Source organism: Bison bison, unplaced genomic scaffold (genome assembly GCF_000754665.1).
Source record: "Bison bison bison isolate TAMUID 2011002044 unplaced genomic scaffold, Bison_UMD1.0 scf7180017864279, whole genome shotgun sequence".
Lineage (NCBI taxonomy): Eukaryota > Metazoa > Chordata > Mammalia > Artiodactyla > Bovidae > Bison > Bison bison.
Window position 1 is genome coordinate 4,103,584 of NW_011494851.1, and position 12,536 is coordinate 4,116,119.

The 12,536-nt window shown below is 35.9% G+C and overlaps 1 protein-coding gene across 1 annotated transcript in view; it reads right to left on the bottom strand.

Moving 5' to 3' along the window:
- The window catches only part of UBA6 (ubiquitin-like modifier activating enzyme 6), an 87,047-nt gene that overhangs the window by 33,412 nt on the left and 41,099 nt on the right, over positions 1–12,536 (bottom strand). Inside the window, exons 10-14 of the mRNA XM_010848903.1 lie at positions 7,190–7,293; positions 5,883–5,945; positions 4,953–5,029; positions 4,419–4,485; positions 2,121–2,264 (exon numbers count right to left, since the gene is read on the bottom strand). Coding sequence (XP_010847205.1) covers positions 2,121–2,264; positions 4,419–4,485; positions 4,953–5,029; positions 5,883–5,945; positions 7,190–7,293 — 455 coding nt within the window. The remainder of the gene's footprint in view (positions 1–2,120; positions 2,265–4,418; positions 4,486–4,952; positions 5,030–5,882; positions 5,946–7,189; positions 7,294–12,536) is intronic.

The window sequence follows — 12,536 nt, forward strand, 5'->3', positions numbered from 1 at the left end:
TGGGGAAACAGTGGAAACAGTGTCAGACTTTATTTTTGGGGGCTCCAAAAACACTGCAGATGGTGACTGCAGCCATGAGATTAAAAGACGCTTACTCCCTGGAAGGGAAGTTATGACCAACCTATATAGCATACTGAAAAGCAGAGACATTACCAACACAGGTGTGTCTAGTCAAGGCTATGGTTTTTCCTGTGGTCATGTATGGATGTGAGAGTTGGAATGTGAAGAAAGCTGAGCGCTGAAGACTTGATGCTTTTGAATTGTGGTGCTGGAGAAGACTCTTGAGAGTCCCTTGGACTGCAAAGAGATCCAACCAGTCCATACTAAAGGAGATCAGTCCTGGGTGTTCATTGGAGGGACTGATGCTGAAGCTCAAACTCCAGTGCTTTGGCCACCTCATGCGAAGAGTTGACTCACTGGAAAAGACCCTGATTCTGGAGGGATTGGGGGCAGGAGGAGAAGGGGACAACAGAGGATGAGATGGCTGGATGGCATCACCAACTTGACGGACATGAGTCTGAGTAAACTCCGGGAGTTGGTGATGGACAGGAAGGCCTGGCATGCTGTGATTCATGGGTTTGCAAAGAGTCGGACATGACTGAGCGATTGAACTGAACTGAACTGATGGCTTAATTTGAACGTGATTATGAACACGAATAAATGATTATTTATTTAAAGATAGACTCTATGTTAAAAACACAATTTACATTTCTTATGCTGCTAAAAGATGACACCACCCTTATGGCAGAAAGTGAAGAGGAACTAAAAAGCCTCTTGATGAAAGTGAAAGTGGAGAGTGAAAAAGTTGGCTTAAAGCTCAACATTCAGAAAACGAAGATCATGGCATCCGGTCCCACCACTTCATGGCAAATAGATGGGGAAACAGTGCAGACTTTATTTTTCTGGGCTCCAAAATCACTACAGATGGTGACTGCAGCCATGAAATTAAAAGACGCTTACTCCTTGGAAGGAAAGTTATGACCAAGCTAGATAGCATATTGAAAAGCAGAAACATTACTTTGCCAACAAAGGTTCGTCTAGTCAAGGCTATGGTTTTTCCTGTGGTCATGTATGGTTGTGAGAGTTGGACTGTGAAGAAGGCTGAGCGCCGAAGAATTGATGCTTTTGAACTGTGGTGTTGGAGAAGACTCTTGAGAGTCCCTTGGACTGCAAGGAGATCCAACCAGTCCATTCTGAAGGAGATCAGCCCTGGGATTTCTTTGGAAGGGATGATGCTAAAGCTGAAACTCCAGTACTTTGGCCACCTCATGTGAAGAGTTAACTCACTGGAAAAGACCCTGATGCTGGGAAAGATTGAAGTCAGGAGGAGAAGGGGACGACAGAGGATGAAACGGCTGGATGGCATCACTGACTCAATGGACGTGAGTCTGAGTGAACTCCGGGAGTTGGTGATGGACAGGGAGGCCTGGCGTGCTGCGATTCATGCGGTCACAAAGAATCGGACACGACTGAGAGACTGAACTGAACTGACTGAATAGCATTTGTCAAATTTAAATTATAAATTTACAAATTTTAATTATTAAAACTATTTGAAACTTTTAAAAACAATATGTTCAAAGTTTTTCAAAAAATAAAGGGCCTGAAAAGTGTCCTTTGATACACTCTTGCCAATTATTCTTTCTGATAACAGAAACCAAGGGTTTTTCATCCTGTGATGCTTTTACGCTATACAGTTCTCAAACTTTTATCATTCCTATGCTTTCTACCTTTAGAAGTTTATACTTAGATGCTAGGGAATCTGAAGATTCATGATGCCAATGTAACTCCATGGGACAATTCAAGAGTCCTGAAAGTGCATGACTGCTAAGCGAACAGTAGTGGAAATCAAATAAAAGGAGAGAAAATTCACCCCCTTACTCTCACAAACGAGAGAAATACATCCTAGAATGCAACTCTGGGTTAAATACCAATATCTTCAACAAATGATCTTGTCAGTTTCTATTATAGAATTAAATTGTGGTCGCACATCACACCCAATTCATGCATGAAAATATATTTTTGCTTTTATACTGATCAATACTATGTTGTAACTTAGAATGTGTTTATATGGGTAACGAATTCAGCCTTAAGTATTAAAAATATTAAAATAGAGAACTAACCCACTGGCACAAAGGAGAAAACTTCCCTGTTACAGCTTTCAGTACTTCTTGGCTGGCAACGCCTCCTACTGCTGCAGCAAGTGGGGGTAAAAAGCCTTGGGCAGTCCAAGAAAGCCAACGCACGATGTCATAATTTACTTCAGGCTGAAACACAAGCCACAAGAGACAGTAATTTTAATAGTATTCTTATGGTATATGCAAAACTGCAATGACTTGATGTGAGAATATTTGTAGTTTAACTTTTAAAAGAGCTACTCAATTTCCAGAATAGTTTTTAAATCCTAAAAAAAGTCCCAATCTCATAACAAAAGATCCAACTGCATGTCAGTTAACTTAAACAGTATTTTTCTTGACCAGTACCCATGCATTTTTGTTTTTTGACTCTCCACGTTACACTAGGGAACAACTTAGAATTAACTAGATTATCAACCATTTATAGTTCTTGTTAGAGAACAGTTCTGTGATGTTAATTAGCCAGAATTTTTAAAGACACATTTTAATGAAAAACATGGTAAAACCTTGAACCAGATAAATAAAAATAAAATGGTCCAAGGATAAGAAGGGATAAGGAGCTATCATTTTACGTTAAGTGGTACATAAAAAGTAAAACAGTAACAAAAGGAGGCAATGTATTGTTAGAAAAGGCAGTTTACAGAAGCAACTAAGCTGGTGTATCACAACTGTTGAGCCTGTACTCTAGAGCCTGGGAGCTGCAACTACTGAGCCCACGTGTTGCAGCTGCTAAAGCCTGTGTACCCTCGATAGTCCGCATTCTGCAACAAGGGAAGCTACCAAGATGAGAAGCCTGCATACTGCAACTACAGAGTAGCCCCCATGTGGTGTAACTAGAGAAAAACCCACGCAGCAAAGAAGACCCAGCACAGTCAAAAATAAATAAATAAACAGAACTCTAAAAAAAAAAAAAAATCTTAGAAGAAAAGGCAGTTTAGAAAAAAAATCAAAAGAGTAATGGCACTTTTACGTACTAATCTAAGGGCCACTCATCACAAAGTTCTCATTATCATACTTAAAGATGATGTTTTTCAAAATATAATTTATTAGTATTTTTAAGGAAAAAATGGAGATCTGGATTTTAGAGCTATTATTTTAGCACAATTTCTTATTTATCACAAAGATCTCTTCATGAGCTCTGGCTTCTCTTTCTCTTCTTATTCTTTCAATATCAGTAACTGTAATCTTAATTTAAGATTCAAGTAGGGATCAATTAATCTCTTGAAATTCTACATGAAATAACATTATTTGTGTATTTAGAGGGGAATACTGTTAATTCTAAACTCCTTCTGAGAAATGCTTCCCTGGTGGTTCAGATCTGCAGATGCAGGAGACCTGGGTTCAATCCCTGAGTTGGGAAGATCCCCTGGAGAAGGGAATGGCTACCCACTCCATTATTCTTGCCTGGAGAATCCACGGACAGAGAAATCAGACAGGCTACATTCCATGGGGTTGCAAAGAGTTGGACATGACAGAGTGACTAACACTTTCACTTTCTTTCTGAGAAATGCACCAGAGAGCACATGTGATTTCAAGTCTTATTTAAAAGCTACAGTAGTCAAGAAAGGATGGTACTAGTAGAAAGACAGAAACAACCAATGGAAGACAATACTGAATTCAGAAAGAGCCGTGCACATATGTGGTCAATGAATTTCTGACAAAGAAGCCAAAAAAACAATGAAGAAAAAACTGTCTTTTCAATAAACAGTCTAGAATTACTGGATATTCTGATACAAAAAATTAACTTAGTTCTATGCCTGACAAGGTAGAAAAAGATGAATTCATAAATTTACAAAACTGTACACAATGAGTTCAAAATGTATAATGATGTACACTGTGCAAGGTCTATAAACACAAACTCACAACACAATCAATCTTCTAGAAGAAAATAAAGGAGAAAAGCTTTGTGATTTTGGCTTAACAAAGGCACAAACCGTAAAAAAGAAAAAACTGATGAATTAAACTTTATCAATATTAAAAACTTCTGTTCCTTGAAAGACATTGTAATAACATGAAAAGACAACCCACCGACTGGAAGAGAATACCTATAAAATGTGTATCTGATAAAAAACTGATTTCTATATATAAAGAACTCAATCAATAAGAAAACGATCTAATTAAAAGAGGCAAAGGTTTGAAAAACTCAAGTTGAATTTAATGTCAAGTAACTTGCCTACTGTCAAAGAGTCAATAAATAGCAAAACTGGAATTTGAAGGCTAAGAGAACATTAATATATAGAAAATTTCTATGTTATACAATTTTTGACACCCAAACTGAATATTCACCTTCTCTTCCAAGGTTTCACTTATAGATGTTGCTAGTTTCAACAGTTCTTCTGAATCTTGTTGGCACCTAGAATTCAAAATAAAGCACCTCAATGTCAATTTTCTCAATAGCTAATTGAAATTTAAGAAATATGTTAAAAAACTGGACTTTTGCCAACCATGTAACACGAAGTATTTACTGACTTTAAAGACAGCTGGTTTATAAATACATTCCTTCAAAATCAGGCTCATTTAAGAACAGTTTATAAGTAAGAATTTAGTTTTAAATGTACAAAGCAAAAACTTTTTACAACAATATGTAGAAGGTAAAAATTATATAATGGATTTATAATTCAATAGTTCTCAGATTTTTTTAAGTTGTAGCTTTTGAAGACTTCAAAATAGGAAAAATTTTATTTAGTATAACTCCATTTTTATAAATTGATCTTTCCACTTCTAGGAGAAAAACTGGCTAGGTCAGAAGTGTTTACACAATTTGGTGTATCTAGTAGTATTACAATAAGAAAAAAGGTTGTTTCAAAGAAAGAACATTACCCAATATTTGGCTTGCGACTATAGTTCTCCTGAAACTGGTCCAAGGCAAGCATGGCTAAGTGAATCTCTAAAGGTGCCTATTGAGAACATTAAAAATTGGTCAGTATTTATTGAGTGTATAATATGTGTCAGGCACTGTGCTAACACTTTTAAGACATTATTTAATTTAATAGACGAATTAGCTTATTACTATTATCTTTATTTAACAGATGAGGAAGCTGAGGCTTGAGAAGTTAAAGGACTTGACTTCAATCTATAGTTAAGTAACAGATCCAAGTTTTAATCCCAGGCTGTTTGACTAGTTTTCATTAGGTTATCCAATGAAACAAAGTAGTATCAGCTAAACAAAGGAAACAAAATGTTGGTATGAGAATTCCTTTTTCTTTCCTTATCAATTATTTATAAATTTGGAAACTGTTATTATAATTCTTTACTTATCACAAATACATTCACCAATATAAAACTGATCCAGTGATTTCAAAAAGCAAAATAAATGCTTCCAAGATTTTTAAGGAAGAAATATTATATAAAACTCTACATGATTCAGAAAATCTCTTAATAAGATTACCTTTGCATAAATTAATGAAACCACCTCTTAACTATCAAACCTGGCATATCATAAAAGAAAACCTTTTCCTTATTATTCAAACATTTTCCATTATATAAAATCCTATTTTTAATCTAGGAGTCAGCCTGATACATGAATAAAACCTTTATTTTTAAAGAAGCTAATGATCTGACAGAAAAGTGTATGTGTATATACACACACACACACACTATAAATATATATATAGTGGCTCTCTCTATATAGTTGCACTATATATATATATATATATACATATATATAGTTGGTCTGTTTTAAATTTATAATTGCTTATCATTCCCATCCCCCACTGCGCTGCGTCTCTCAAATCTACAGTGTTTGTTTACCTCAGGTTTGCTAAAATCCACAATAAGGTACTTTGGATGTTTTAGTTGCATCTCTAATGATTCCTAATAGAAAAAAAACAAAACAAACAATAGAAAAAAATCCACTATTACTTCAGAGCAAGCAAGTGACTACTTGATAAATGACACAGAACACTAAAAGCAACGGCTCCTTCTAAGAGGTCTGATATAAGTAAGGTTGGGCTAATACGTTTTAACTGAAATGTAAAGTAGCTATCATTCCCTGGTTACTCATTTTCTTACTACCTCACTTTATATTTTTAATGTTAAATGCAACTGGACAACCTACTCCACATAATAAATTTGGAAAACTTAAACATGTGTGTGTGCACTCGGAAAAATCTATTATCTTAATCAAAGAGCTACCATATGTTTTCTGATACCAAGTTTCAAGACTTGTTATATCTGACAAGACTTGAATATTACCCAGTTAAAATTTTTTGTGTGGAGCAAAGAACACACGAAGGCCAAAAAACTCAACAAACAAGACAATAAACCACCCCCTCTGAAAAAAACCCCACCAAACCCAATCTTAAATTTATTGAGGCATAAGTTGAAGCATAATTAAAAACTAGGGACAATAGGAAGAGGAAGCAATGCTGGGGCAGATTTGACAAGATGCAGTATTTTAATCTGTTGTTTTGCTCTAACTCTGGGCTGAACAAAACCTTGCAGAGGACTTCAGTTAATAATTGTTCTGGAAAAGAAGTTAGTCAAGTCAAAACCTTGAGAACTTTCAAGAAAAAAGAGATATATTAGACTACTTATAATGAGAAGTGGCCTAAGGATTTAAGAAGTTAGCCTCTCAGCAAGAGGCTCCTTAATTCCTTGATAAAAGTAGTCTCTACATTCTCTTTAAACAGATACATACATTTCCTTTCAATCTCAGTTTATAGGAATTATTTAACATATCTAACATACACCTTCGTGAAACCCCAAAAAATTAAAATCTAAAAACCTGGAATAACAAATATGATAAATAAAAGAAATATTTCTTCTGCTTTAAAAATGTAACTGAATAATAAAACAAAATATATACTGAATCAATGCTTGTTGAACTTTTCAAATACATATTAGTTACATCTTCTGTCTTAGGAAGTAATTATAAGAAGTATGATCAACTCCCTGAATTTTTTTTGTTAATGTCGGTTTATTTCCATTGATTTCATTTTCCTCAAAGTGGGTACAGATTAAAAAACAAAATCCCTTCAACGAGTAATTTTATTGTTTTTTTTTCTCTCTTGCCATTCTTCCATAAAGAAATATATTTAAGAAAAAAAAATACTTACAAAGCAGAATGTTTTAGAAGTCTTAACTTGAATAGCTATGCCTCCATGTAAATAAGGTTCCAGTTCTGTAGTATCACCAATGCTAAAAGAAAATGGTGATACCACTACAAGAAGGGAAAAAAGAAAACCATTATCTACTGATATGAGTATTTAATTTGAAAGTTTATGATCAAAAAGATGTTAATTTTTCCTAATTTAAAAAATTAAGAAGATTTCAGTATAAATCTTTTCTATTTCAGGGGGTGTGTGGGTAGGTGGAAGTTGGGGAGCTAGACAGATTATCTTTCCAATATGAATGTAAGGACTTAAACATGAAAACACCCAAGAAAACTTGGAAGGAAAAAAGGAAATGAGAGGTGCTTATTATTAGGTATTAAAATACTTTATGAAGCCTCAATAATTAATATTCTGGTATGTGTTATATACATAGTTGATAATAATACAACTGTGATACTGGCTCATGAATAGAAAGGCAGAAAGATTTATTATTCAGTAACAGACCCGCAAAAGACAAAATTAAGGTGGTACCACAAACCAGTAAAGAAAAGATGACTCAATAAATTTTTGGGGAAAAAAGTCACGTGGGGAAGTACTCCAAATGGACATAAGTTTTAAATGTCAAAAAGATTATTAGATAAGAGTAAGGGATAAAAATTTCTTTAAAACTTTGCAGTAAGGAAGGCATTTCTAATTATGACTCAAAAACATCTAAGAAAAAATAGAAAACTTTCACATCATATACACACAGTAAAAGCCATCACAAAGTCAAATTCCACATTACAAAAAAGCGTTTGTGACTCATATTAAAAAAAAAAAAAACAACCCTTAGCAAATATGCCCCATATATTAGGAGTTTGGGGGAAAATGATCAATAATACTCATTAAGAAAATGGGTAAAGGATAGGTGACTCACATTAAAGGAAAATGAAACAGCTCTAAAGCTTAAGAAAAGATACTTAACCTCATTCATAATACATAAAATGCAAATCAAAATTATACTATACCATATTCAAGAGACCATGAAATACTATGAGCCATAAAGGGGAGAGGAGGAGACTATTCCACACTAATGATATGAAAAGACCATCGAGATCTTTAGTTTAATGGACACGCAAAGGGTTTCTATTCATAAGATGCTACCTTGTATGTAAAAATGCCTAAGGAAAGCCTGGAAGGGCATCTAATAAACTAAGAAGAATGAACAGATAAGAATGAGAGGGAGCCAAAGGTGGGCAGTAAAGTTTTTCATTGTAAACATCTGCCTTCTTTTTCTTTTGAATGATTTGCTTATTCCAAAAATTCAATTAAATAAAAAAGCCTTATATATTAACTAGACAGAAAAGACCAGCAGAGTAAACATTGAACTTAGTTGCCGTTAATTCTGGAGTAGAGGGGAGAGATCTGAAACAGTACTCATTTTTAACTCTATTTAAACATATATATATACACACACACATACACATATATATACACACACACATATATAAAGAATGAGTTCAATTCAGTCGCTCAGGTGTGTCCGATTCTTTGTGACCCCGTGAACCGTAGCACGCCAGGCCTCCCTGTCCATAACCAACTACCGGAGTCCACCCAAACCCATGTCCATTGAGTCGGTGATGCCATCCAACCATTTCATCCTCTGTCGTCCGCTTCTCCTCCTGCTCTCAATCTTTCCCAGCCATCAGGGTCTTTTCAAATGAGTCAGCTCTTCACATCAGGTGGCCAAAGTATTGGACTTTCAACTTTAGCATCAGTCCTTCCAATGAACACCCAGGACTGATCTCCTTTAGGATGGACTGGTTGCATCTCCTTGCAGTCCAAGGGACTCTCAAGAGCCTTCTCCAACACTACAGTTTAAAAGCATCTATTCTTCGGCGCTCAGCTTTCTTCACAGTCCAACTCTCACATCCATACATGACCACTGGAAAAACCATAGCCTTGACTAGACAGACCTTTGTTGGCAAAGTAATGTCTCTGCTTTTCAATATGCCATCTAGGTTGGTCATAACTTTCCTTCCAAGGAGTAAGTGTCTTTTAATTTCATGGCTGCAATCACCATCTGCAGTGATTTTGGAGCCCCCCAAAATAAAGTCTGACACTGTTTCCCCATCTATTTGCTATGAAGTGATGGGACCGGATGCCAGGATCTTAGTTTTCTGAATGTTGAGCTTTAAGTCAACTTTTTCACTCTCTTCTTTCACTTTCATCAAGAGGCTCTTTAGTTCTTTTTCACTTTCTGCCATAAGGGTGGTGTCATCTGCATATCTGAGGTTATTGGTATTTCTCCCAGCGATCTTGATTCCAGCTTGTGCTTCCTTCAGCCCAGCGGTTCTCATGATGTACTCTGCATAGAAGTTAAATAAGCAGGGTGACAATATACAACCTTGACATACTCCTTTTCTTATTTGGAACCAGTCTGTTGTTGCATGTCGGTTTCTCAAGAGGCAGGTCAGGTGGTCTGGTATTCCCATCTCAAGAAGAATTTTCCACAGTTTATTGTGACCCACACAGTCAAAGGCTTTGGCATAGTCAATAAAGCAGAAATAGGATGTTTTTCTGGAACTCTCTTGCTTTTTCAATGATCCACTGGATGTTAGCAATTTATATCAAGAATAAACATATACTATTTTAGTCATTTAAAAATGCTTTTCAAGTAACAGGAAAATTACTTTAAAGCAGTAAAGTATCAATTAATAAATATCAGGGGACAAAAAGCCTTATCAATTGCTCCTCTACTTAAATATTCTTTCTCTGCTCAAAGAATTTTTCATGCAAAATGTGGGTTTTCTTTATTTTCATTTCTTGTTATCCAGTGATTTCTCCTTTCATAAATATAGCCCCAAGATTTGGATCCAGCACCACAGTCCACCACTGAATGGACCCCAAAACAAAAAAGGATATTCTTAAATAACTGAGTCAATTTATGCAAAAATAGACACAAAATTTTTAACATCAATAATCTGAACCTATATTTTACATATTTAGATACAGTCTGAGAAACGAAATACAATAGATTTATTACCAAAGCTTCTTAAAAATAGATTCAAAATTGTTTTGCTATGAAGAGCTCATAACAGGGACTGACTTTTTTCTCCCCTAAGGATCCATTTTTGTAGTCATTAAAAGAAAAAAAGGTAATCAGTTTACCACCAGTCTATACACTAATCACATAATTACATGTTCAGATGCCCTAAAGATAAAACTGAGTCACTCTCAGCTGAACAGGTGTAAACATGCTGTCTGTGAGTTACACAATGTAAAGCAATGTCTTTAGCTCTTTTACACATGGCTGGAGGAAAATCATAAACTATGAAACTAATGATGCCATAAATTTATTCTCTTCAATTTCAAATGGCCTTAAATGAAACCTGGTAACTTTTGGATTTTTAAAACTGTTTATTCTCTTCAGATCTCTGCCCTTGACACCTTATCTCTCCTTTGGGTCATGATTTCACCTTAGTCTACTAACAAAACAGACTCCTTCAGTTTCCTGCCAATAAGTCCACAAATCTGCCTGCAGTTAACATTCATTCATCCCTTTTTTCCAAGTCACTGAACAAAAAAGTATCTTCACTTGAATACTTCACTGTCACTTCCCCTAAACAGCCTAGACTGTACTCATCTTCTCTCCAAAATCTGCTCCCTTTTTTGCACTCCCTAATGTGTGAATAAATAAGGTGTCAGAATCTTCACTTATCTACCATGAGATAACAGTATGTCTCTTGCTATCTCAACTCCCACTGTAGAGCTGCTATATCTGTAAGTTCCTTGAATTCTGTCTTGTTTCTTATTGCTTGCTTCTGTACAGAATACTCTTATCACCATCTTCCTAAGCGAACACAACCAGTTATAATCAAGATACCCCAACTCTACTGCTGCTACACCAAAACTGGCAGGGATCCTTGCTAAGGTTAGAGTTCTCAGAATGCCTTTTCTCTATAACACCACTGCCTAATGTTAGTATCTCCTTACATTGTGTGGATAACAATAAACTGTGGAAAATTCTTAAAAAATGGGAATACCAGACCACCTTACCTGCCTCCTGAGAAATCTGTATGCAAGTCAAGAACCAATAGTTAGAACCAGACATGGAACAATGGACTGGTTACAAATTGGGAAAGGAGTACATCAAGGCTGTATGTCGTCACCCTGCTTATTTAAGTTATATGCAGACTACATTGTGTGAAATGCTGGATTGGAGGAAGCACAAGCTGGAATCAAGATTGTTGGGAGAAATATCAATAACCTCAGATACGCAGATGATACCACCCTTATGGCAGAGAGGAAAGAGGAATTAAAGAGCCTCTTGATGAAGGTGAAAGAGGAGGGAGAAAAAGCTGGCATAACACTAAATATTCCCTAAATGTCCACCGGCAGACGAATGGATAATGAAGTTGTGGTACATATACACAATGAAATATTACATAGCTATAAGAAGGAATGCATCTGAGTCAGTTCTAATGAGGTGGATGAAACTGGAGCCTATTATACAGAGTGAAGTAAGTCAGGAAGAGAAACATGAATACTGTATGTTAACACATATACATGGAATTTATAAAGACAGTAATAACGACCCTATATGCAAGACAGCAAACGAGACACAGATATAAAGAACAGACTTTTGGACTCTGTGGGAGAAGGCGAGGGTGGGAAGATTTGAGAGAAAAGCACTGAAACATGTATATTACCATACGTAAAATAGACGTCCAATGCAAGTTTGATGCATGAAGCAGGGAATTCAAAGCTGGTGCTCTGGGACAACCCAGAGGGATGGGGTGGGGGGTTTGGGATGAGGGTAAACATGTGCACCTGTAGATATCTACCTGTGGCTGATGGCAAAATCATCACAATATTGTAAACTAATTATCCTCCAATTAAATAATTAAGAAAAAAAACTCAACATCCAAAAAACTAACATCATGGCATCCAGTCCCATTACTTCATGGCAAATAGATGGGAAAACAATGGGAACAGTGACAGACTTTGTTTTCTTGGGCTCCAAAATCACTGCAGGTGGTGACTGAAGCCATGATATTAAAAGACGCTTGTTCCTTGGAAGAAAAGTTATGACAGACCTAGAGAGCACGTTAAAAAGCAGAAAGATTACTTTGCTGACAGTGGTCCATATAGTCAAAGCTAGGTTTTTTCCAGTAGTCATGTATGCATGTGAGAGTTGGACTATAAAGAAAGCTGAACGCCAAAGAATTGAGGCTTCTGAACTGTCGTGTCGGACAAGACTCTTGAGAGTCCCTTGGACTGCAAGGAGATCAAACCAGTCAATCCAAAAGGAAATCAACCTTGAATATTCATTGGAAGAACTGATGCTGAAGCTGAAGCTCCAATACAT